Source organism: Trachypithecus francoisi, unplaced genomic scaffold (assembly GCF_009764315.1).
Source record: "Trachypithecus francoisi isolate TF-2019V2 unplaced genomic scaffold, Tfra_2.0 Lachesis_group12, whole genome shotgun sequence".
Lineage (NCBI taxonomy): Eukaryota > Metazoa > Chordata > Mammalia > Primates > Cercopithecidae > Trachypithecus > Trachypithecus francoisi.
The window spans coordinates 76,070,189-76,097,263 of NW_022681457.1; the positions used below are offsets into that span (position 1 = coordinate 76,070,189).

Consider the following 27,075-nt stretch of genomic DNA (forward strand, 5'->3'; position numbering starts at 1 on the left):
TCACTGCAAGCTCCGCCTCCCGGGTTCACGCCATTCTCCTGTCTCAGCCTCCCAAGTAGCTGGGACTACAGGTGCCCGCCACCACGCCTGGCTAGTTTTTTGTATTTTTTTAGTAGAGACGGGGTTTCACCGTGTTAGCCAGGATGGTCTCGATCTCCTGACCTCGTGATCCGCCCATCTCGGCCTCCCAAAGTGCTGGGATTACAGGCTTGAGCCACCGCGCCCGGCCCTTGTGTATGTCTTTATCAGCATTGTAAAAACAGACTGATACAATAAATTGGTACCAGTACAGTGGGGCGTTGCTGAAAAGATACCAGGAAATGTGGAAGCGACTTTGGAACTGGGTAACAGGCAGAGGGTGGAACAGTTTGGAAGGCTCAGAAGAAGACAGGAAAATGTGGGAAAGTTTGGAACTTCCTAGTGACTTGTTGAATGGCTTTGGCAAAAATTCTGATAGCGATATGGTCAATAAAATCCAGGCTGAGGTGGTCTCAGATGGAGATGAGAAGCTTTTTGGAGACTGGAGTAAAGGTGACTCTTGTGAAGAAACTGGCAGTGTTTTGCCCCTGCCCTAGAGATTTGTGGAACTTTGAACTTGAGAAAGATGATTTAAGGTATCTGACAGAATAAATTTCTAAGCAGCAAAGCATTCAAGAGGTGACTTGGGTGCTATTAAAGGCATTCTGTTTTATAAGGGAAGCAGAGCATAAAAGTTTGCAAAATTTGCAGGCTGACTATGCGATAGAAAAGAGAAACCTATTTTCTGGGGAGAAATTCAAGCCAGCTGCAGAAATTCGCGTAAGTAGCAAGGAGCCTAATGTTAATCCCCAAGACCATGGGGAAAATGTCTCCAGGTCATGTCAGAGACCTTCACGGCAGCCCCTCCCAATCACAGGCCCAGAGCCCAGTAGGAAAAAGTGGTTTCATGGACTGGGCCCAGCCAGGGTCCCTGTGCTGTGTGCAGCCTAGGGACTTGGTGCCCTGTGTCTCAGACACTCAAGCCATGGCGAAAGGGGCCAATGTACAGCTTGAGCTGTGGCTTCAGAGTGTGGAAGCCCCAGGCATTGGCAGCGTCCATGTGGTGTTGAGCCTGTGAGTGCACAGAAGTCAAGAATTGAGGTTTGGGAACCTCTGCCTAGTTTTCAGAAGATGTATAGAAACTCCTGGATGCCCAGGCAGAAATTTGCTGCAGGGGCAGAGCCCTCATGGAGAACCTGTGCTCAGGCAGTGCAGAGGAGCCCCCATACAGAGTCCCTACTGGGGCATTGCCTAGTGGAGTGTGAAAAGAGGGCCACCATCCTCCAGGCCGCAGAATGGTAGATCTACTGACAGCTTGCACCATGCGCCTGGGCCACAGACACAATGCCAGCCTTTGAAAGCAGCAGGAGAGAGACTGTATCCTGCAAAACCACGGGGGTGGAGCTGCCCAAGACCATGGGAACCCACATCTTGCATCAGTGTGAGCTGGATGTGAGATATGGAGATCATTTTGGAGCTTTAAGATTTGACTACCCCAGTGGATTTCGGATTTTCATGGGCCCTGTAACCCCTTTGTTTTGGCCAGTTTCTCTCATTTGAAACAGCTGTATTTTCCCAGTACCTGTACCCCCATTGTGTCTAGGAAGTAACTAGCTTGTTCTTGGTTTTACAGGCTCATAGGCAGAAAGGGACTTGCCTTTCTCAGATGAGACTTTGGACTGTGGACTTTTGGGTTAATGCTAAAATGAGTTCAGACTTTGGGGGACTGTTGGGAAGGCATGATTGGTTTTGAAATGTGAGAACATGATATTTGGAGGTGCCAGGGGTGGAATGATATGGTTTGGCTGTGTTCCCATCCAAATCTCAACTTGAATTGTATCTCCCAGAATTCCCACGTGTTGTAGGAGGGACCCTGGGGGAAGGAAATTGAATCATGGGGGCCTGTCTTTCTCATGCTATTCTCGTGATAGTAAATAAGTGTCATGAGATCTGATGGGTTTATCACGGGTTTCTGCTTTTGCTTTTTCCTCATTCTGTCTTGCTGCCACCCTGTAAGAAGTGCCTTTCACCCTCAGCCATGATTGCAAAACCTCCCCAGCTGTGTGGAACTGTAAGTCTAATTAAACCTCCTTTTCTTCCAGTCTCGTGTGTGTCTTTATCAACAGCATGAAAATGGACTAATGCAAACACTCTTATTATTACAGTGATAATGAAGCTTCGGGTTCTAGATGGTACAGTTATAATTTGTTTAGCATGTTTTATCAGCATAAGTCCTTGGGCAGTTTTATATAATTTCTCTTGTTAAACTGTATTACCATATAGTGGAGGAAAAATGAACCTTTATTATGTAAAGCCACTGATTTTCAAACTTAATTTGCTACTGCAGTATTGCCTAACATGCTATAGTGTAGACTAATGTAGTATGTATTCTTGTCTTTGATCGGATCATCTGTAAATTTCCACACATATAAATATTATTTGCAGTAAAGTTTTGTTAGCTATCCTTTAGCAAGTTAAGGAAGTTCCCTTGAAATTCCTTGTTTGAATAGAATATATATATTAATAATGAATGAATATTGAATATCATCAAATGCTTTTTCCAGCACCTGTTAGATGACAATTTTTTTATGGTGAATTGATAAATATTCTATGATAATCCATCCTTGTATTATTTGAATAAAGTGCCTTGTCATGTTGTGTTCTTTTAGCTTATTCTTTAGCATTCCTGAATTAAAATAATTTAGTTGTGATTTTTCCATATATGGCCACAGCTGAGGGTGGCCTATAATTATCCTTTCTTGTACTGTCCTTGAATGGTTTGGTAGCATTGTTGTGATCACATTGTAATTTTAGTTGGGAATGTTTTCCTTCTTTCTCAGAAAGTTTGTCAGTTTGTTCTTTAGCTGTGTATATTGGATTATTGGTAAATTGTATTGTGAGCCCATCCTTTGTGGAACTTTCCTTGTAGAAATCCTGTTAGGCTTGGGCTATGAGAGTTTGCAACTTGTTTCTGCCATAGATCCCTCATATATAATTGGTCCGGAACACCCACTGCTTAACAGCTGTTTGATTTTGCTTTTATCTTCTTACCAATAAAGTATAGGTAATAAAAATATCTACCTCATTAGGTTGTTGTGAGGATTTAAAAAGTTATTTCTATGTAAGTGAATAGAACAGTGGTCTAAGAGGGGAGGGGTTCCCCTTAAGAACTGATATATTTGGGAATTATTTTCTTATTGTATTATTTTAGAATAGCTTTTAAATTCAGCTTCACAGAAAAAAAGTACGTCTTACTTAAACCAAATCAGATAGTGCACATACAAATGTTTAAATCAGATAAGATAGGAATTGATCATTTACTTGATGTAAGATTCACTAAGGAATGTTCTTGGCAAGACTGAGAAACTGATTTCAGTTACCCATATCTACTTTTCCCCTTTCAGAACCATACTTTCCTCTGGCCATCTTGCAAGTCGTTCCTGCACTGTACTTCTGTCCTGTGGTCCTTATTCTCAACTACTTCTCAGCTAATTCCATTTGAATGATTTGTATTTATTTCTGAACTCTTCTGCCCTATGACAGAAGAAAAACTTTAGAGAATAGTGTGTGATATAGGCACTATGTAGGCTTACAACAAATATTTGTTGAGTAACTGAATTTTCTAGTTCCCATTATTTGTAGTAGTAAATTCTCACCCACACTCATTTGACCTTGAGGTTTTTGTAAATATAACATTTTTATGGCCATTAATATGATTTGTCAACTTACTGTGTAAGCAACTTTTCAGGCATCTTATTTCATAAGTGTGGTGTAAAAACACTACATATCATAGATTTGAAGAGCGTGTCATTAATCACAATGGATTTAGTGTATGAAATTTCCTTTTTTACCTGTACCAGTTTCAGATTAGTTTAAAAATATTTTTCCATCTTGATACATTTTAGCATTTGCCATATTGAAACTGTTGCATTTGTGGGTTCATAGAAAGTCATTTAAAAAACTATTTTCATAAATGTTAAAAAGAGGCCTTTTTTATGCTGAAGTGTAAATGCCATACACAGAAGAAAATTATCTTTCATGAGCCAAGCTCTCCACTAGTGTTTTCACTTTTCTTTCATTTAATTTTTGTGTCAAATATGTAAGATTATGTCTTCAGTTTATAGGTAAGGAAACTAAACCCTCAATAGGGTAAATGACTTGCTCAGGGTCTCATAAACAGCAGGGATTTGAACTCAAGTTTTTGGATTCTAAGCCAGTATTATTGAAGATACACTCAAGAAATATAACCCTTCTATGATGAACTAAAGAGATAATATTCCATTTAACTTTTGAAAGGAAATAATTTAAGGGAAACTCACAAGAGCTATGGAAACATTTTTTAAGCTAAGGCTGAAGGCTTTAAGTTTGAAGTGGATTCTTATTAAAGAGACCTGCCCTTTCGTTATACCTCCTAACCCCTTGTTTAGATATAAGACTTTCTAAAATATACACTCTAATTCCATGGAAGGAATACATTCAAGCTGTGTTCACATTGCACAATTACTTCATGTCTATTTAGCTCTAATTTCCTTTCTCATTACTTGTCCTTGATGTCTTATATTCTGTATTGTAACTTTTTTTGAGTTCTCCTGTTATATTTATTTAACACCCGTGATTGTTGTTCCCTGCTTTGTTTGGTACTTTACATGCAGAAGAGGCTTAATAAGTGTTGAACACTATTGAGTTACAGCATTTAAGATTCTTGTACAATGTGTCCCTCCCACCTCTATAATATTCTTTATTACATTCATATAGAAATAGCCAAACTGTTGTTCATTTTTCATCTTTGCTTATCTTTTCTTGTGCCTTTTTCTTTTTCTGAATGGCTTTTCTCCTCCTTTCCTTTACTTATGGCTTTGATTTCAATTCTGCCTCCTCAATGAGACCTCCACCATTAAGACCATTAGAAGTCTTTGATTCCTTTGAATTTCTTTTTGCAGTTATTGTCACTGGAATGTGTTTGACACTTCAGCATATCTTATTGTCATTTATCCTTCTGTGTATGCAATGTCTTATCTGGATTGTGAGTTTAAATTTTTATATTTCTTTAGGTTTGAGTATTAGCTAACATGTTCAAGAGATTCTCAGTGAATATTCTGATAGAAATTCAGTGGTAGTTACCTATAAAAGGCTTTATATAAAGCATTGCTGACTAGTTTGGGGAGAAAATTTAGCAGATAAAAATGAAGTGATCTGCCATCTAACATGTCTCAATTGACATTGAAATTGTTAAAAAGAAAATAATCCAGGCCAAGTGGCTCATATTTGGATATATTCTAGAAACAGCAGTGTGATACCTTCTCCCACTTCCTTTTTCTTTCTTGTCTTGTCTTGTCTTTTTTTTTTTTTTTTCTTTTTCTTTGAGACAGAGTCTTGCTATGTCACCCAGGCTGGAGTGCAGTGGTGCAATCATAGCTCACTGCAACGTAGAAGTCCCGAGCTCAAGTGTTCCTCCTGCCTCCGCCTCCTGAATAGTTGAGACTACAGGTGTGAGCTACCTACCTATTCTGTGTCTCTTAACATATGCACTTACATTGTTGACCATGAACCTCCTTGATCTTGTTTTTAACATTTACTGTGTTTTTGTTTTGTCTCTGAATAGCTAAAAATGGAGCAGTTTTATTTTTTTCTTCAATCTCGATCACATATTTCTTGTTGGTCAGTTATTGGGGACTGTAACTGAGTCATTTGCACTATGTTCTGTTAGGTTCTGGAATGAAAGCATGATTCTCTCAGCTGACCACTGACTTATTATTTGTTGTAATTTTGGAAAATAGTGAAAAGTATGGTAGTGTTGAAGCAAAACCTATGCTGGACTTAGGTTTTAATAACAAATGACATACATTTATTGGGCAACTAATTTATACATCTAGACATTCTGCAATATAGTTTAAGTAAATAATGGAAGATCTATAAGCTAGCTGTTATTAACTTTATTTTTCATGTGAGGAAATGAGTCTGAGAAGAATTAGATAGCTGTCTAAAAGGTCAAATATTTAACAACTAGCACTGCTGTAACATAAACTCTTAAAAGCAGGGACTTTGTTTTATTCACTATTGTAGTCCCAACACTTAAGACATGACTGGGACTCAGATATTCGTTAAATGAATCCAGTTCCTCTCCTCTTATTCTCTCTTGAACTCAACTTCAGATTTTCACTCCTGTCACTCCATTAAAGCTATTTTTGTTGATGTTATTAATGACCTCACTGTTACTAACATCCAAAGATCTTGTCTTTTCTAACTTGACCTCTCAAGTTATATTTACCCATTAGTTACTCCCCTTTCCTTGAAATTCATTATTTACTGACTTCCAAAATAACACATTCTCTTGTTTCTTTCCTTTCTTCCCTGGCTACTCTTCAGTAATGTTTTCTTTTTATCTTTCATGCCTCTAAATATTGGAGTATTCTCAGGGCTAATTCTTCAGATGTTTTCTACTTTTGATTTACTTCCTTGGCAATATCACCTAGTGCAATACCTTTAAATACCACTTAGATGCTAGTAATTACCAATTTATATTTTTATCCTGGACTTTTCCCCAAACTCTGCTCTAATACATTGAATTATTAATAGATTAATAGATGTGAAGCTTAATATGTCCAAAACTAGACTCCTAATATCTTAATTTTCTATGCTTACAATTGAAAGAGTATATCTAATTTATACAAACCCAATCCTTCTAGTTGATTAGGACAGAAAACCTTCGTGTCATCTTTGACATTGAGACCAGTTTCGACCTGTTGGCTGTGTCTTCTAAATATATTCTGAATCTGATCACTTCTCACCTCCATTGCAATCTTTCTGGCCCAAGCCAGCATCCTTTTCCAGATTTTATTATAATAGGTTCCTAGCTGATTTCCTGCCAGGACCCTTGGCCCCTCTGTAGACTATTCTCAATATAATAGCCTGGGGTGTCCTATTTATAGAAGGAAAAAGTCAGGGCATGTTTTTCTCTCAGAATAAAAGACTAAATTCTTAAAACCTACCTTTTTGACCTCATTTCTTACTACTCAGTCCAGCTCCACTGGCTCCCTTGCTAATATCAAGCATGTCCTCCTACTACTCCCAAGATCTTTGCATTTATTTTTCTCTCTTCTGGCATAGTCTTTCCACAGATAATCTTCGTGACAGGTCTTACGGTCTTTACTGAGGTCGTCAGGTCTGCGTGAGGTTCCTACTGAGTATTCCATTTAAAATTACAGTTCCTTTCCTGCATACCCTTTTCCATCCCACCCAGCAGCACTTAACACACCTTCTTCTCATGTTACTTAATATCCTTTAGCACACTCTATTCTACTTCTTTATCATGGTGTGTTTTTGTGTTTTACATTTATCTCTTCTTATTAGAATATATATTTTACCAGAATGTAAGTTCCATAGGAGCAGGAATGTATTCATTTGTCTTTCCTTATTTGTTCATGTGTCCATTCTCAGAACAAATGAAATAGTGAATGAGTATTAGACCTGAATTTGAATCTAGTTCTGTTTGACCTGATAGCTAAGCTAGGCTACCATTTGGTTTATGTGGATATATTATTTGTTTTAGACACACACACCCTTATGCAAACCCCACCACTACTCAAAAGCCTTTTGAAGTAATGTCTTATAAATTTTATATATAATGAACAAGCTTGATATATTTAATATTTAATCTTACACTGACTAATTACTATATTCCAAATTTTATCTTTAAATATAGCTGTGCGGCCGGGCGCGGTGGCTCAAACCTGTAATCCCAGCACTTTGGGAGGCCCAGACGGGCGGATCACGAGGTCAGGAGATCGAGACCCTCCTGGCTAACACGATGAAACCCCGTCTCTACTAAAAAATACAAAAAACTAGCCGGGCGAGGTGGCGGGCGCCTGTAGCCCCAGCTACTCAGGAGGCTGAGGCAGGAGAATGGCTTAAACCTGGGAGGCGGAGCTTGCAGTGAGCTGAGATCCGGCCACTGCACTCTAGCCTGGGCGACAGAGCGAGACTCCGTCTCAAAAATAAATAAATAAATAAATATAGCTGTGGCATGTATTTGTTTTATTACTTTTATAAAATTAGTGTGTGTGCGCACACATATTACTACTGTGCATACTATATTACTATATTTTGTTATATACGTGTGTATCTGTATGTGTAGATCTATATATATAATTTTTAAAACAGGTTATCAGGACACCCCATGGGAGAGACTTCGATGACTCTTTAGAAAAGTGTGAAGAGTATTTGAGCCCAAGGTCGTGTAGTAAGCCCCAGCATTCAGCGAGGACCTTACTAGTCCACTCAGCACCCTCAACAATGCCAAAGCATTCTCCAAGCCCTGTGTTAAATAGAGCTTCTCTCAGGGAAAGGTAATTATGTGCGGTCTTCATTTCTGTACTGATCTTTGAATAATAAGTATTAGAAGGGAAAGCAGCAATTATGCATGTGAAATGAATATCTGTAAAAGTGTAATTTGATTTTAAGAGGCTTAAATTGTTTTTGTTTAAAATATATTACATATTAGATAATGTTAGATATTTCTTCCTAGCACAGTTCTCTAGATGTGGGTTTATTCACCAGATATGGGTCACATTAACCCTAATTACAGATTATAGTTCTTAAAAGTGAAAAGTAATATATATGATTGTTTTTAGTAGATTCAGAGGAATTTAATATTACAGGCTTGCCTTAAGTGTAAACACAACACAGATTATATTTTTTATTTAGTCATAATGGCTATCTATATATTGTTGGTAGATGGTATCTAGTTTTCTCAAACATCCTTCTCCCAACTCCCTAAGAGCATCTTAATCGTGTAAAGATTCCAACTCTCCCTTTAAAAATACTATGGCAGCCAGAGTCTGATCCTGTTATAATTTAGATGTGAAATAAATAGTTCCTTTTCATATATTTTAAAATTGAAATTGGAAATTCCTTGCCTCTGTCACAAATAGTAATATAGAAAACCATGTTTCTGTAATAAGTTGAAAAGAAATCAATCCTGGTGAAAAAAATTAAGTAAGTTTTTTCTGTATGTAAGAGAAACACTGTCAACAACGTGGAAATCAATGTATCTTTACAGCTGGTGTCAGAAAGCGAAAGTAAGCACACCAAATTCCTGTAGTGTATTGGGGTCATCAGGCATAATTAACAAAGATTTAATTAGCTGTAGAGAATATATTGAAAGTTTAACTCAAAACTGATGATTTGAACAACAGTGTATTAGTTTGGATGCTATATTAAAACAAATCTATTTTAAACATACTGGTTTGTCTGTTTACTTATTAGCTTTGCAAGCATTCATAATGGATATATGGAGGCATGTTGTAGACCCCAATCCTGAGATACGTAATTTTGATTAAGGTTGCTTCTAGTTCATTAGAGTCAGGCCTGTGGCGGGGTTGGGAGGATCATGGAATCGTTAACATAGGTGCACACACAAACAACAACATCATCAAAAATTCAGGAGAAAAACTGAAAGAGAGGTTTTTCTGCTGAAGTTGATAACTTGCATCTCAGTATCAGGGGACTTTCCTTGATTTCCTCATCTGCCCAGCTGTTTAGACATACAGTTGGTGCTCCTTTCTTTTTATCAACTTTTAGAAATCATCTCTAGTGATTTTATTGATTAGGTCCTTTGTCATCTCTGTAAATTTTCCAGAATTTCTTAAATCTGTATTTCCTTGGATATGTTTTTATTTACTTTTATAAGAAACTTTTATAAATGAATACTTTTACAAATGAGTATTTACTTTTATAAATAAATTTATGTTTTTATTTACTTTTATAAATACTTTTATTTTTCTACCTTTTCACATATTTTGTAGAACTCTCCAATTGTAAACCTACCACTCTAGTACAGTATTAATTTTAGTTCTGTGTTACTTTATCTTTGTATACAATTTTGTTCCAGCTTTTGACCTCAGTCTTTTCTGGATTGATAAATTTGTCATTGAGGCTATATTCAAAAATTCTTCATTGATGACAGTTAAAGTTAGCTGCCCCTTTATTCATATTTCAGTATGGGGAAGGGCTTAGAGTAGATAGCGGTGGCATTTACACATTATTTTCACTCAGGATGATAGATGTAGTAAGTTCTTTGCTAGAAGAAAATGAGTGATTCTAATGTTAAACATTACCTATTTTAACTATAACTTGAGGAAGGTTAGGTAATTTTAAAATAAAAGAATACAATGGCAATTTAGTTTTGAATTTCCCTATACAAATTAACATTTTATTGGTATACTCTCTGGGACAGGCATGACAGATAAGCTTTTTTTACTTTCACTAAAGCAGAACACCTTTGATTTGAGTGTATTTTCTAAATATCTAGATTAGTCTCTAAAGGAAGATAAAATGTCTAAGGCATACTACTAGGAACAAAAACATTTTATTCTTTTCAACACTCAGTACCGCATCTTTAAATATAAGACATTCTCTGAAATGGCTTTTCTAGGTCACTAAGCAGTATACTTGTAGCGTGTTTATACAATCTATTGAAATCAATAAACAATTTAAACCGATATAAATGTAGATTGTATGTTCCAGGCAAAATTGGAAGTTTTGCGTGGGCGCTGTATGACAGAACATACAGTTATAGGAGTTTATCTTTGTAAATATTTATTGAAATTAAATAAGTTTTCTCTAAGATTGCAGTAAAATGCTGACTCCTTAATCATGTATATAAACAGATTTTTAGAAACTTTCCCAATGGCTTTAATCAAATCAATTTCTTTCTTTATAGTGAAGGTGGATTTTGCTTTGTGCCCATTTAAGAAATTCCTCCAGTGAAGTTAGCACAACATAAAATGATTTCAATTTTGGTTATAAGTGTTACATTTCAGAAGTTATTTCCTTCTCGATGTGTAAATATTAATATTATCATTTAAAATTTGTGTGAAGTTTTGAGCTATTACTAAAATTAGACCAAGAAATACTAGCAAATCTACTGAAAAAGGAGCTGATACTCTTTTGAATCATGCTTAAAGTTTTGACTTTTATAAATGAAATTAGATTGGCAAGCAAACATTCCTTATCCCACAGCACAGACTAGTGGATCCTCTAATAGTATCATTGAAGAGATCCAGTGGATCCTCACAGCTGAATAGTTGGATCTCAGATTTCCGAGATGTGCTATATATATTGCAAATAATAAAGTCTGCTAATTTATTTTTCATAGGTGCAATAGAACTTGCTTTTGCATATACAGGAGATTAAAATTTAGATAATTGATTATTCATTATTTATTGCATTTTTAAAGTAGATTATATAAAACATTTATCCTGTTTAGTGGTTTATACTTTGTATAAACATATGATATTGTAGCTTTTAAGAACAAACTGGATTCATGCCTATAATCCCAGCACTTTGGGAGGCCAAAGCGGGCGGATCACGAGATCAGGAGTTTGAAACCAGCCTGACCAACATGGTGAAACCTGTCTCTACTGAAAATACAAAAATTAGCCAGGTGTAGTGGCGGGCAATCCCAGATACTCAGGAGGCTGAGGCAGGAGAATTGCTTGAACCTGGGAGGCGGAGGTTGCAGTGAGCCGAGATCGCACCATTGCACTCCAGCATGGGTGACAGAGCAAGACTCCATCTCAAAAAAAAAAAAAAGGACAAACTGGGAAGAAAAAAAGGCAAAGATTTAAGCAACATAGCAACATTTTACCTATTTCATTATTATATGAAAAAAGTCATTTATCTATACTAGTGTCAGTTGTGAATTTGAGAAGGGCATAAGAAAGAGAAAGGGATGCTTTGTTTCTTCTTTCACATCTTTAATTTCAACCCCCAGAATCTAATAATAAAGTCATATTTTTCAGTTTTTTAGATGCATTTATTCATAGCTGAGACTAGAGAGATGATATCATCTGTGTTGAAAAGAAACCATTTAACTTCTGTGTTGCTCTGCATTCTGAAAAAATGAGCATGATTAAATTGTAAATATTTTTATCTATTATATACATTTTGTTTCATTTCATAAAATTAGGTATTTTTTTCTCAGCAGAAAGGAATTTTTTCACATAGCTTGAGGGTATAATTACTAGAGAATAGGAAGGATATGTAAAGGCATTGTACATAGAATTACAGTTTTAATATGAAAATCTGTATCTTTAATTAAAGCTCCAGATAAGGCCGGGCGCGGTGGCTCAAGCCTGTAATCCCAGCACTTTGGGAGGCCGAGACGGGCGGATCACGAGGTCAGGAGATCGAGACCATCCTGGCTAATACGGTGAAACCCCGTCTCTACTAAAAATACAAAAACTAGCCGGGCGAGGTGGCGGGCGCCTGTAGTCCCAGCTACTCGGGAGGCTGAGGCAGGAGAATGGCGGAAACCCGGGAGGCGGAGCTTGCAGTGAGCTGAGATCTGGCCACTGCACTCCAGTCCGGGCGACAGAGCGAGACTCCGCCTCAAAAAAAAAAAAAAAAAAAAAAAAAAGCTCCAGATAATTACATGTGGAAATCATTAAAATGGTCAGATATGTAGGTATGTTCTCCCAAATGTATGCCAACCTTTATTCAGACTATTTGGTGAACATATGGTGAAAACTTGATAGTATAACGTAGAATCAGTACCTGATTTTAGTAATAAAAATAAAACTTATTTTATGCCTACAGGTTTCATTCTGACTGGTGTTCACCTTCAAACTGCGATGAGATCCATGACCGGGTAAAAAATGTCTTGAAATCACATCAGGCTCATCAAAGACATTTATATGTTAGTTTCTAAAATTTTCTTTCAAAGGCTATTTATAATAGGTCAAGAAAACCACCAAAGATGCCTAAAGCTTATAAAATTTAGTCACCCGAAAGAAAAAAAGAAAGAAAGCTCCATTTGATGGAAATCAGTGGTTTTGCCCAAGGCAACATATCTAAATTCCTGCTTGACCTAAGTCATTATGCAAAATGTTTGAAATAGACCATCTGAACTATGAACAGTGTTAGTGATAATTATCTTACAAAGTTTCAGTACATAGTGACTTGATGATAATTATTTCACAGCCTTCAAAATATGAGAACTCTTGTTTCATGGTTCAGTATAAAGCAATTTCATCTGCTGCAGATATATTTAATTCTAAATGGTAGCATGAGGGGGTAGTGAGAGGTATGTATTTTGAAGAAACTTCTCAGTTAATTTGTATGTTAATTGAATAAAAGAGGAAAAGAACAGGTCAGGTTTGTCAGGTTTAATATTAGAAAAAAATCTATATGAGGATATTTTCTGAGAAAAAGCAGATAAGCATTCATATAAATGACAGCTGGGAAATAATGACAGTGCTTTTTTGTGTGTTTGATCTCTTGTTTCATTCATTAGTTTAAAAAGCAATCATTTATCATCAATGTGTGTTGGACACTAAGATTAGTTTTGGGGGACATAAGGGATTTAGATGACCTTGGGATCAGTTTTCACAGTTTTAAGTTTCTATATACATGCTGTTTTTAAAATTAAACTTCTTTTCAAAGTATGGAAAAGAACACATAGAAAATGTACAAATAGTAAGTAACAGCTTGATAAATTATAAAATTAACAGTCTTATGTAAACTACCTACCAGATCAAGAAATAAAGCAGTTCTGCAGAAGCCCTTCTTGTTCCTGCCAGCTACTGCCATTCCAAGTGTAAACATTATCAAACTTCTAACAAAGTTACTTATCTTCTAGTAGCAAGATATAATATTGCATGTTTTGCACTTTATATAAATGACATCCTACAGTGTCTACTTTTTTATTCTTGTTTCTCTTTGGTTTTTGAATTCAAGCATTTTTGAAATTTAGACATCTTGTTTTACGTGGCAGTGTAGCAGTAGTTCATTCTTGTTGCCATAAATAAAATGTAATCATACAATACATTTTATTGTATGAAAATGCTACCATTTATTCATTCTTCCATTGTTGGGCATTTAGTTTGTTTGGGGTGTGAGCTGTTACACAGCTGCTGTAAGCAGTATGCACATGTCCTTGGGTGACATTGCATGCATTTTATTTGGGTGTGTATCTACCAGTGGAATTAATCAGAGGGAATGTGTACACTCAGCTTTAGTAGATACTATCAAAGAATGTTGCACATGGTTTTAACAGTTACACTCCCACTACCAATGTGGGAGAGTTCTACTTGTTTCATATCCTCCCTACTCTGATTGATTGTGTGTGTTTGTGTGTGTGTCTGTGCTTCTATGTGTTTTCATTTGGCATTTTGATAAGTGAAAAGTAATTTATCATATAATGGTTTTAATTTTCTGTGTCCTGTGACGAGTGAATATTCTTATTGGCCATTTGGATATCTTCTTTTGTGTTCACGTCATTTGTTCATTTTTCTACTGGATTGTCTGTCTTTCATTTTTAGGTAAGATTTCCATGTAGATGCTTCATATGAGTTCTTAGATATATGTTTTGCAATTTTCTTTTCCCACTCTTTCCCTTATCTTTTCACTCTTAATAGTATCTTTTGATTAAAAGTAGTTAATTCTAATGAATACAGTTTATCATTTTTCCTTTTTGATTAGCATCTTTATAGTTTTTGTCTACTTTAAGACTTTCTCGTATGTCTTCTAAAGGCCTTTTTTCTTTAACATTTAAATTTATTTTTTAGAATTATTTTTTTCCACATAGTGGTAGCTAGGAGTCACATTTCAAGAAAGGTTCAAGTCTCGTTATTATAGATTTGTCTGTTTTACTTTCTGGTTCTCTTAATTTTGTTTTATATATTTTGAAGCTATGTCATTGGATGGATTATGGAACTTTAATTATGAAACGTCCCTCTTTATCTCTAGTAATATTCCTTGTTTCACAGTATATTTTATCTGATATTACTATAGCTATAGCAGCTTTTTTGTCTAGTATATGCATGGTATATAATTTTCAAGTCTTTGGTTTATGTCATTATATGTAAAGGATGTATCTTGTAAGTACCATGTGAATTTTTTTTTCAAGAATGAAAATCGAGTATTTTTATGTAGGTTGTTTTGTCTTTTATTTGGATTAATCAAAATTTTAAACAATTTATTTTCCTTTGTATTAACTCATGGTTCTTTTTAAACTATTTTGTTATTGTTTGCCTTATTTCAACATACATACATGACAAATTATTTTTTATGACTTTTCTAATAATATGGGAACATGAAAACATTTAACTGTTTTTAATCTGCTTTCTTTTTTGCTTATCTGTTATCACGCATTTTAATTCTACATGTATAAAACACAAGAAATTATTTTTGTTCATCTGGTAACATTTATTTTAATCACATATTATTATTCATTCTTTCTTGCAATTCACTGTTGCCATTTGGGTTCTAGAATTGTTTTCCTTCTAACATGAAGAACTCTCTTTAATACTTCTTTTTATGTCAGACTCCTGGATAAGAATTCTGATTTTTCTTGAAAACATCTTGGTTCTATTTATGCACAATAGTTTTTCTGGATGTAGAATTCTAGGTTAATAGTCATTTTTTTTGGGGGGGGGGCATTTAAAAGAAGCTAATCCATTGTCTTCTGGCTGCTTCTGTATCTGTTGAAAAGTCAGCTATTATTTGTTTGCAATAATATGGCTTTCCCCCTTCTGTTGCATGTAAGATGTGCTATTTGCATTGTGTTTAGTAGTTTTCCTATGATCTATCTAAATGTGGTTTTACTGAATTAATATCCATTCAGTATGCAGAACTCATGTCTTTCATCTGTTTTGGAAAACTCTTAGCCATTCTTTCTTTAAACATTGCTTCCATCCCAATATCTCTTTGCTATTTTTCTAGAACTTCAAATTACACTTACATAAAAATCTTTAAAATGTGTCTCATATGTATCTTATGCCTATATTCGTATTTTTCATTATTTTTTCTCTCCAGTTTGGATATTTACTTTTAAACTGTTCTTTGCTAATTCTGTATTCTGCCATATTTGCATTGATGTTAAATTTTTGATGAAATTTTGATTTTGAAGTTTTGATGAAAGCTTTTCATGAGGTTTTGATGTTGAAACTTTGATCGATGAAATGGGGCAAATCCTGGAGAGATGCAAATTACTATAACTGATATGGTTTGGCTATGTGCCCACCCAAATCTCATCTTGAATTCCTGTGTGTTGTGGGAGGTAATTGAATCATGCAGGCAAGTCTTTCCTGGAGCTGTTCTCGTGATAGTGGATAAGTCTTATGAGGTCTGATGGTTTTTAAAAGAAGAGTTCCTCTGCACAAGCTCTCTCTTTGCCTGCTGCCATCCATGTAAGATGTGACTTGCTCCCTATTGCCTTTAACCATGATTGTGAGACTTCCCCAGCCATGTGGAACCGTAAGTCCAATTATACCTCTTTCTTTTGTAAATTGCCCATTCTTGGGTATGTCTTTATCGGCAACATGAAAATAGACTAATACAATAATTAACTGAAAATGAAATATTAGTGGTTATATATCTATTAAATAAATTGAATTCGTAGTTAAGAACTTTTTCAAGGAGAGAGGCCTAGATGGTTTCTCTGGTTAATCCAAACAAAATTTGAGGAGAACACAATACCAGTCTTGCACATCCCTGAAAATAGAAGAAGGAAAACTCCCCAGGTCATTTTATGAAGTCAGTATTTACTGTAATGCTATAACCAGAGAACAACATTGCAAGAAAAGAAAAATGCAGACAATGGCCCTCATGAATATATATACAAAAATTCCCAAAAACATAGTAGCAAATTAAATTTACATCTATATATAAAAATGAAAATGCATCACAATTAAATGGACTTATTGCAGAAATGCAGTATAAATTTATCCTATTAACTGATTAAGAAAAAGCATATTTCTTATATGTAGTTTCAGCAGACACAGAAAAAGCATTCAATAAAATTAAACACCTTTCATAATAAAAACTCTTAGTAAAATGGGTGTAGAAGTGAACTTCCTTTGAGAAGGAAGTTGGAAACCTATTTTGGAAACCTATATTTGGAAACCTGTAGCTAACATTATACTCACTGGTGAAAGACTGATTGCTTTTTCTCAAAGTTCAGAAAGAAAACATTGTTTTCTTTAGCGTCATACTGAAAATCTTAGGCAATGTAATAAGGCAAGTAAAATAAAAGTCATAAAGATTAGAAAGGAAGAAACATAACTGTATTTGCAGAAGATATGATTATTTATAGTAAATAAATAAACTCTAAAGGATCTACAGAATAGCTCATAGAAATAGTGAATTGAGCATGGTCACAGAAAAAAGGAACGTCAGTTTTTTTCTGTATACCAGCAATGAGCAATTGAAATTTTAAGTTAGAAGATCTATGCCATTTATAATAGCAGCAGTAATTTAAGTACTTAGCTAAAATTCTAACAATATGTGTAGGATCTGTATGCTGAGAACTGGAAAACACTATTGAAAGAAATCAAGGAAGACAGAAATAAGTAGAGTTGACATAACATGTTCATGGATGGGAGGATTCAATATTTGAATCTCAATTTGATATCTAGATTTTATGCAATCTTAATCAAAATTCCGGCACATGTTTTTAGTAGATATTGACAAGCTTATTCAACAACTTGTATGAAAGGCAGAGAAACTTAAAAAATCAGAATGGTCTCAAAACGAATGAAGCTGGAGGACTCACTGCCTAATTTTAAGATTTTTACAGTAAAGCACAGTAATGAAGATTGTGTTATATTGAGTAAATTATGGACACATATATCGAAGGAATAGAATAGAGATTCCAGAAATAGACCCACGTAAATACTGTCAACTGATTTTGACAAAGGTGTAAAGCCAATTAAATGTTGACTTAGTTTTTGTTAATCTTTTGAACAAATGGTTCTGGATTTTTTTTTAAAAGCCCCTTGGCATGTAATTCAAAATAAATCATAGACCTTGAATGTAAAACTGTAAAACTTCTAGAGGAAAAGGTAATAGAAAGTCTGTGTAATTTAAGTTTGGCAATGAGTTTTTATATGGATAGCAAGCACAACATCCATAAAGTTAAAAAAATTGACAAATTAGATTTAATTTGCTCTGTGAAAGTCACTATTAAGAGGAAAAAAAAGCCACAAGTTGGATGAAAATACTTTAAAATCACATATATGAGTTAGGACTTGTATCCAGAGTTAGGACAAAAAGAAAAAAAAAAAAGAAAAGCACAAAACAACAATCCAAACTTAACAAAAAGAAAATAAATAACCAAATTAAATAATGGGCAAAAGATCTGAACAGGCATTTCACCAAAAGAACACATTAAAACATGCTGAAGTCATAATGGAAATGCAAATTAAAACCGTAATGAGATACTACTATACACCTATTAGAATCATTAAATAAAAACAACAACAAAATTATGCTGACAAGGATATGGAGCAACAGGAATTTCCATTTAATGCTGGTGGGAATACCAATGGTATAGCCACTATATAAGACAGTTTTAAATAAAATGAAACACATACTTATCATATGACCCGGCAATCCTACTCCTAGGTCTTTATCCAAATGCATTGAAAATTTATATTCACCCGAAAATCTGTACACAAATATTTATAGAAACTTTATGGTTGCCAAAAACTGGAGGCAACAAAGATGCCCTTTATTGGTGATGGTGAACAAACCTATGGTATGTCTATCTTCAATGGAATACTACTCAACAATAAAAAAGAATGATCTATTAATTCACAGAACATGATGAATCTTAAATATGGCTTGTTGAGTGAAAGAAGCCAGATCCCCAAAGCTACATGTATGATTTTATTTATATGACATTATTGAAGTAACAAAATTTGTAAGGAGGGACACAGAAGATGTTGGCTACAAGAGAGACCAGCCTGACAGGGAAATCTTCAGGTTTAAGGAACTGTTCCGATTGGTATGGGAGTGATCAATACATAACTTTAAGCATTTGTCAAAACTCATAGATAAATACATCAGAGTTAACTTTACTATATGAAAATTAAAAGAAAAAAGCATGATGTTGTGTCATCCAAGGATGTAATGATTATCATAATTAATGAATATAACAATATTAAAATGTAAGACATGCTTAAATTAATTGACCTAAATAACTTTGGAATATGATGTTTTAAATGCATATATGGTAAGACTAAGACAAAAAGCACAACATAGTCACTATATTCTAGGTCAGGGGTCAGCAAACTTTTTCTGTAGACAGTAAGATGTTAAATACTTTTTACTTTTTGGGTCGTAGGATCCCTGTGACAACTACTTAGCTGTATGGTTGTAGCAAGAAAGCAATAGTATGCAGTATGTAAGCAAATGAGCATTTCCGTGTACCAAAAAACTATCATTGTGCACTAAAATGTGAACTCCATGTAATTTTCACATGAATTTTCATAAAATATTCTATTTTTATAGTCATTTACAAATGTAAATACAATCCTTAGCTCTTATATCATACTAAATAGTCAGTGCCAGTAGTTTGATAACCCCTGCTCTAGTAGATAAATGTGTTTCTTACGGGATTAGCAATTCTGAAAATATTTTACACTTGTGTTAGAGTTGAACCAATAAGTAAATAAATTGTAGATAAAGACAGTAGATTTCTCATTGTCAGAAAAATAATTTACAAAGAAGCCAGGAGGATGAAGGCTAAAATGAACTCTGTGATGTTGGGTTAGAGTTTGAGATAAGTTTTAATTCATGTTTATTTTAAAATATATACAAATAGATTGATTCAGAAATAAATAAATAGATATGAAAGTATACCTGAGTTAGTATACATACATATTTCCTAGCTCTGCCCTTCAGAAGGGCAGAAGCAGTGTCAATAGCAATGAGCACACCCAGATCCCATATCTTGGTTTCTGAAAAACCTTTTTCCAATAAAAGTTGCTAGCACTCTTGTAACAATGGCTAATTCTGGGGCTGGGGTAGGGAAAATACAGGATTAACATGGAGCATCTTGTAATGCAGAAAGTAAAGAATTGCTCAAAAAAGGTGACGGAGAGGGAGAGGGGGCACGTCAACAGGACACAGAAGCCAATCTAAATGAGCCTCTAGTGGTCAGTATTGGAATAATATTATACAAAGCAGTAGAATTGGATTATAATTCAAAGAATAAAATAAATATCGAAGAGTCCATACTGATGTAAGTGAAACAATGAATAACTGATAGGGGGAATGGATAAATCTCCATTACAGAATTCTAAATAAATGATTATGAATAATGTACCCCCTACAGGAAGTGGAGCTTACTTTCTTTCCCCTTGAGTGAGTACTGGAGTGACACTGGACTTAGTGACTTGCTTCTAATGAGTAGTACATGGAAAGGACAAATAGTAACTTAGGTGGAGAAATTGTAATGACCCAATAGGTTCTTGTTGCCCACTGCCCACAAAAGCTAGTACACTGAGAAAAGCAGGAGTTACCGTAGAGAAAGTATTTGATAATAACAGGGCCAGTCAAGTGAGGAGATGGGAGATATTTCCCACATCTGCCTCTCTGAGAATTCAGAGGCTCAGGTTTTTAAGATTGCTGTGGTGGTTGGGGAGCTGGAGAACTGAGGCAATTGATTAGCTAGGGATGAAGTCACAAGAGTGTTGAGACTATCTTCCTGCAGCTGAGTTGGTTCCAGGGAGGAGTTGCAGGATGAATTGAGTCAGTTCCTCGGTGTGGATCACAAGTCCAGGTGGTATCTCTTGGTCTGCCAAAATGCTAAATCTGAAAAATACTTAAAAGTTCTTTAGGTTTCACAGTAGTGATGTTATGTACAGGAGCAGTTGGAAAAGTTATAAATTTTAAAACCTCCAGTTACATGACTCTGGGACAGTAAGCACTACAGAAAAGCAAGCTAAGCAAGCAATTGAAGGTTATTGTTTAAACATGCTTATTTTTTTTAGCAAAGTAAAGCCCCCCCCCCCCCCCACCATAATTATAACCTTTTGGCTTTTCTTTACAAAGAGCAGTTTCAGACCCCTAACAAGGATAGGGGTTAGTTTCAGGAAGAGACTATTACCATCCTTACTTTAAATTTAAACCTTCAACTGAATTTAGTTGCTCCCATGATGAGCTTGCCCTATCTGTAGGGATGAACAAAGGCAGTCAGCTTGTGAGGTTAGAAGCAAAATGGAGTGAGTAATATTAGCTTTCTCTCACTGTTAAAATTTTGCAAAGATAGTTTTAAAGTGTGGAAGACACCACCTTAAAGAAGTGATAAAGTTAACATCATCAGTGATTACTCAGGTTGATATCATATATCCTTTGATATCATGTGATGTGAGGGGTGTTTCTCTGTGATATTGTTCTGCCAAAGCCATAACTGTAGTCTAAATGTGAGAAAACTTCAGACAAAATCAAATTGAAGGACTTTCTTCAAAATACCTGATCAGTACCCTTCTACATTATCAGTCACATGTAACAAGGAAGGACTATGAAACTTGTCACAGATAGGATGGAGGAGACTAAGGAGAAATGATGACTAAATGTAATAGGATATTCTCTGTTGGATCCTGCAACAGAAAAAGTACATTATTGGAAAGAGTGGTGAAATCCAAATTAAGTTGTCACTTTATAGAATAGTACAGTGCCAGTGTTATTCTCTTAGTTTTGTCAGATATATCATGGTTATATGTTACATTAAGAAAACCTAGCCGGGCGCGGTGGCTCAAGCCTGTAATCCCAGCACTTTGGGAGGCCGAGACGGGCGGATCACGAGGTCAGGAGATCGAGACCATCCTGGCTAACACGGTGAAACCTCGTCTCTACTAAAAAGAATACAAAAAAACTAGCCGGGCGAGGTAGCAGGCGCCTGTAGTCCCAGCTACTCGGGAGGCTGAGGCAGGAGAATGGCGTAAACCCGGGAGGCGGAGCTTGCAGTGAGCTGAGATCCGGCCACTGCACTCCAGCCTGGGCGGCAGAGCGAGACTCCGTCTCACAAAAAAAACAAACAAACAAACCAAAAAAAAAACCTCAGTGAAGGGTGAAGTTTCTGTGTGTAGGAACTCTTTATACTGTCTTTGCAACTTTTCTGTAAAGATAAATATTCCAAAGTAAAACAGTTACAAAGTTATTGAGTTCTTAATTTCAGTCCTTTGTACCTTTAACTGATTTGGTGTAATTCTAGGTCCCTTCCCTCTCAAAGTTACTGTATGTAATTCTTACTTTTCCAGCAAGACAGATAAAACTCCCTTCTGCCTTTCAGAGGCTTTCTGCTTAGCTTTTTGTCCCCTCACTGCATAGTCTCAGACATTCTGCAACTGTCTTGAAGGAACATTCAGCTCAGTTTTGCACCCATTGTGTCTCAATGAATTTTAGTCTCTAGAGTCATTAATTTTGTCCTTCTAGCATAGTGAGACTGCCAGAAACCTGCTGGATTCTCTGGCCTGCAGCAGTGGACCTGTGGTTAAAAGAAGCATGGATACTTGACATTTTGTTCTGTACTCAGAATCCACAAATGCCTCCAGGAAAAAAAAAAACAAAACGAAACAAAACAAAAAAACTCAGATGCAAACCATGAGCTCACCTCTCAGAGGGTACCTCCTCTCAGGAATCTTAGCACCACTAATAAATGTTGTTTAAGCAGCTTTCTAATGCCTTTACCACGAGAAAAAAAATTTACATATGTAAGCAAACTACTTCCTATTCAGAAACACCACTTCGTTTTTTTTTTTTAATTATACTTTATGTTCTAGGGTACATGTGCACAACGTGCAGGTTTGTTACATATGTATACATGTACGATGTTGGTGTGCTGCACCCATTAACTTGGCATTTACATTAGATATATCTCCTAATGCTATCTCTCCCCCCTCGCCCCACCCCACAACAGGCCCCGGTGAGTGATGTTCCCCTTCCTGTCTCCAAGTGTTCCCATTGTTCAATTCCCACCTATCAGTGAGAACATGTGATGTTTGGTTTTCTGTCCTTGTGATAGTTTCCTGAGAATGATGGTTTCCAGCTGCATCCATGTCCCTACAAAGGACATAAACTCATCCTTTTTTATGGCTGCATAGTATTCCATGGGGTATATGTGCCACATTTTCTTAATCCAGTCTATCATTGATGCACATTTGGGTTGTTTCCAAGTCTTTGCTATTGTGAATAGTGCCCAATAAACATACGTGTGCATGTGTCTTTATAGCAGCATGATTTATATTCCTTTGGGTATGTACCCAGTAATGGGATGGCTGGGTCAAATGGTATTTCTAATTCTAGATCCTTGAGGAATCGCCACACTGTCTTCCACAATGGTTGAACTAGTTTACAGTCCCGCCAACAGTGTAAAAGTGTTCCTATTTCTTCACATCTTCTCCAGCATCTGTTGTTTTGTGACTTTTTAATGATCGCCCTTCTAACTGGTGTGAGATGGTATCTCATTGTGGTTTTGATTTGCATTTCTCTGATGGCGAGTGATGATGAGCATTTTTTCATGTGTCTGTTGGCTGCATAAATGTCTTCTTTTGAGAAGTGTCTGTTCATAGCCTTTGCCCGCTTTTTGATGGGGTCATTTGTTTTTTTCTTGTAAATTTGAGTTGTTTGTAGATTCTGGATATTAGCCCTTTGTCAGATGAGTAGATTGCAAAAATCTTCTCCCATTTTGTAGGTTGCCTGTTCGCTCTGATGGTAGTTTCCTTTGCTGTGCAGAAGCTCTTTAGTTTAATTAGATCGCATTTGTCCATTGTGGCTTTTGTTGCCATTGCTTTTGATGTTTTAGAAATGAAGTCCTTGTCCATGCCTATGTCCTGAATGGTATTGCCTAGGTTTTCTTCTAGGGTTTTTATGGTATTAGGTCTAACATTTAAGTCTCTAATCCATCTTGAATTAATTTTTATATAAGGTGTAAGGAAGGGATCCAGTTTTAGCTTTCTACTTATGGCTAGCCAGTTTTCCCAGCAGCATTTATTAAATAGGGAATCCTTTTTCCATTCTTTGTTTTTGTCAGGTTTGTTAAAGATCACATGGTTGTAGATATGTGGTATTATTTCTGAGGGCTCTGTTCTGCTTCATTGGTCTATATCTCTGTTTTGGTACCAGAACCATGCTGTTTTGGTTACTGTAGCCTTGTAGTATAGTTTGAAGTCAGGTACTGTGATGCCTCCAGCTTTGTTCTTTTGACTTAGGATTGTCTTGGCAATGTGGGCTCTTTTTTGTTCCATATGAACTTTAAAGTACTTTTTTCCAATTCTGTGAAGAAAGTCATTGGTAGCTTGATGGGGATGGCATTGAATCTAGGCATTGAATCATACCTTGGGCAGTATGGCCATTTTCACAATATTGATTCTTCCTATCCATGAGCACGGAAGGTTTTTCCATTTGTTTGTGTCCTCTTTTATTTCATTGAGCAGTGGTTTGTAGTTCTCCTTGAAGTGGTCCTTCACATCCCTTGTAAGTTGGATTCCTAAGTATTTTATTCTATTTGAAGCAATTGTGAATGGGAGTTCACTCATGATTTGGCTCTCTGTTTGTTTGTCATTGGTGTATAAGAATGGTTGTGATTTTTGCACATTGATTTTTTTATCCTGAGACTTTGCTGAAGTTGCTTATCAGCTTAAGGAGATTTGGGGCTGAGACAATGGGATTTTCTAAATATACAATCATGTCATCTACAAACAGGGACAATTTGACTTCCTCTTTTCCTAATTGAATACGTTTTCTTTCTTTCTCCTGCCTGATTGCCCTGGCCGGAACTCCAACACTATGTTGAATCGGAGTGGTAAGAGCGGGCATCCCTGTGTTGTGCCAGTTTTCAAAGGGAATGCTCCAGTTTTTGCCCATTCAGTATGATATTGGCTATGGGTTTTGTCATAAGTAGCTCTTATTATTTTTAGATACGTTCCATAAATACCTAGTTTATTGAGAATTTTTAGCATGAAGGGCTGTTGAATTTTGTCAAAGGCCTTTTCTGCATCTATTGAGATAATCATGTGGTTTTTGTCTTTGGTTCTATTTATATGCTGGATTACATTTATTGATTTGTGTGTATTGAACCAGCCTTGCATCCCAGGGATGAAGCCCACTTAATCATGGTGGATAAGGTTTTTGATGTGCTGCCTGGATTCGGTTTGCCAGTATTTTATTGAGGATTATTGCATCAATGTTCATCAGGGATATTGGTCTAAAATTCTCTTTCTTTGTTGTGACTCTGCCAGACTTTGGTATCAGGATGATATTGGCCTCATAAAATGAGTTAAGGAGGATTCCCTCTTTTTCTATTGATTGGAATAGGTTCAGAAGGAATGGTATCAGCTCTTCCTTGTACCTCTGGTAGAATTCGGCTGTGAATCCGTCTGGTCCTGGACTTTTTTTCGTTGGTAGGCTATTAATAATTGCCTCAATTTCAGAGCCTGTAATTGTTCTATTCAGGGATTCAATTTCTTCCAGGTTTAGTCTTGGGAGAGTGTATGTGTTCAGGAATTTATCCATTTCTTCTAAGTTTTCTAGTTTATTTGCGTAGAAGTGTTTATAGTATTCCCTGATGGTAGTTTGTATTTCTGTGGGGTCAGTGGTGATATCCCCTTCATCATTTTTTATTGGTCTATTTGATTCTTCTCTCTTTTCTTCTTTATTAGTCTTCCTAGCGGTCTATCAATTTTGTTGATACTTTCAAAAAACCAGCTTCTGGACTCACTGATTTTTTGGAGGGTTTTTTGTGTCTCTATCTTCTTCAGTTCTGCTCTGATCTTAGTTATTTTTTGCCTTCTGCTAGTTTTTGAATATGTTTGCTCTTGCTTCTCTTTTACTTGTGATGTTAGGGTGTCAATTTTAGATCTTTCCCACTTTCTCTTGTGAGCATTTAGTGCTGTAACTTTCCCTCTACACACTGCTTTAAATGTGTCCCAGAGATTCTGGTATGTTGTATCTTTGTTCTCATTAGTTTCAAAGAACATCTTTATTTCTGCCTTCATTTTGTTATGTACCCAGTGGTCATTCAGGAGCAGGCTGTTAAGTTCCCATGTAGTTGAGCAGTTTTGATTGAGTTCTTAATCCTGAGTTCTAGTTTGATTGCACTGTGGTCTGAGAGACAGTTTGTTATAATTTCTGTTCTTTTATATTTGCTGAGGAGTGCTTTACTTCCAACTATGTGGTCAATTTTGAAATAAGTGTGATGTGGTGCTGAGAAGAATGTATATTCTGTTGATTTGGCGTGGAGAGTTCTGTAGATGTCTATTAGGTCTGCTTGGTGCAGAGCTGTGTTCAATTCCTGGATATTCTTGTGAGCTTTCTGTCTTGTTGATCTGTCTAATGTTGACAGTGGGGTGTTAAAGTCTCCCTATTATTGTGTGAGTATCTAAGTCTCTTTGTAAGTCTCTAAGGACTTGCTTTATGAATCTGGGTGCTCCTGTCTTGGTTGCATATATATTTAGGATAGTTAGCTCCTCTTCTTGAATTGATCCCTTTACCATTATGTAATGGCCTTCTTTGTCTCTTTTGATCTATGTTGGTTTAAAGTCTGTTTTATCTGAGACTAGGATTGCAACCCCTGCCTTTTTTGTTTTCCATTTGCTTGGTAGCTCTTCCTCCATCCCTTTATTTTGAGCCTGTGTATGTCTCTGCATGTGATATGGGTCTCCTGAATACAGCACACTGATGGGTCTTGACTGTTTATCCAATTTGCCAGTCTGTGTCTTTTTTTTGGAGCATTTAGCCAATTTATATTTAAGGTTAATATTCTTATACGTGAATTTGATCCCGTCATTATGATGTTAGCTGGTTATTTTGCTCATTAGTTGATGCGATTTCTTCCTGGCATAGATAGTCTTTACATTTTGGCATGTTTTTGTGGTAGCTGGTACTGGTTGTTCCTTTCCATGATTAGTGCTTCCTTCAGGAGCTCTTGTAGGGCACGCCTGGTGGTGACAAAATCTCTCAGCATTTGCTTGTCTGTAAAGGATTTTATTTCTCCTTCACTTATGAAACTTAGTTTGTTGGATAAGAAATTCTGGTTTGAAAATTTTCTTTAAGAATGTTGATTATTGGCCCCCACTCTCTTCTGGCTTATGGAGTTTCTGCTGAGAGATCCGCCATTAGTCTGATGGGCTTCCCTTTGTGGGTAACCAGAGCTTTCTCTCTGGCTGCGCTTAACATTTTTTCCTTCATTTTAACTTTGGTGAATCTGACAGTTAGGTGTCTTGGGGTTGCTCTTCTCGAGGAGTATCTTTGTGGTGTTCTCTGTGTTTCCTG

The 27,075-nt window shown here is 36.0% G+C and overlaps 1 protein-coding gene across 6 annotated transcripts in view; it reads left to right on the plus strand.

Annotated features, from left to right (window-relative positions):
• SPATA6 (spermatogenesis associated 6) overlaps positions 1-27,075 on the plus strand; it is a 192,427-nt gene that overhangs the window by 103,866 nt on the left and 61,486 nt on the right. For 3 of the 6 annotated variants that reach the window (XM_033226457.1, XM_033226455.1, XM_033226458.1), the window contains exons 10-11: positions 8,179-8,363; positions 12,616-12,715. The exons of 1 other annotated variant lie outside the window; for it this stretch is intronic. In XM_033226457.1, the coding sequence (XP_033082348.1) occupies positions 8,179-8,363; positions 12,616-12,715 (285 nt within the window). The remainder of the gene's footprint in view (positions 1-8,178; positions 8,364-12,615; positions 12,716-27,075) is intronic. 2 more of the 6 variants (XM_033226459.1, XM_033226456.1) reach the window with 1 other exon arrangement.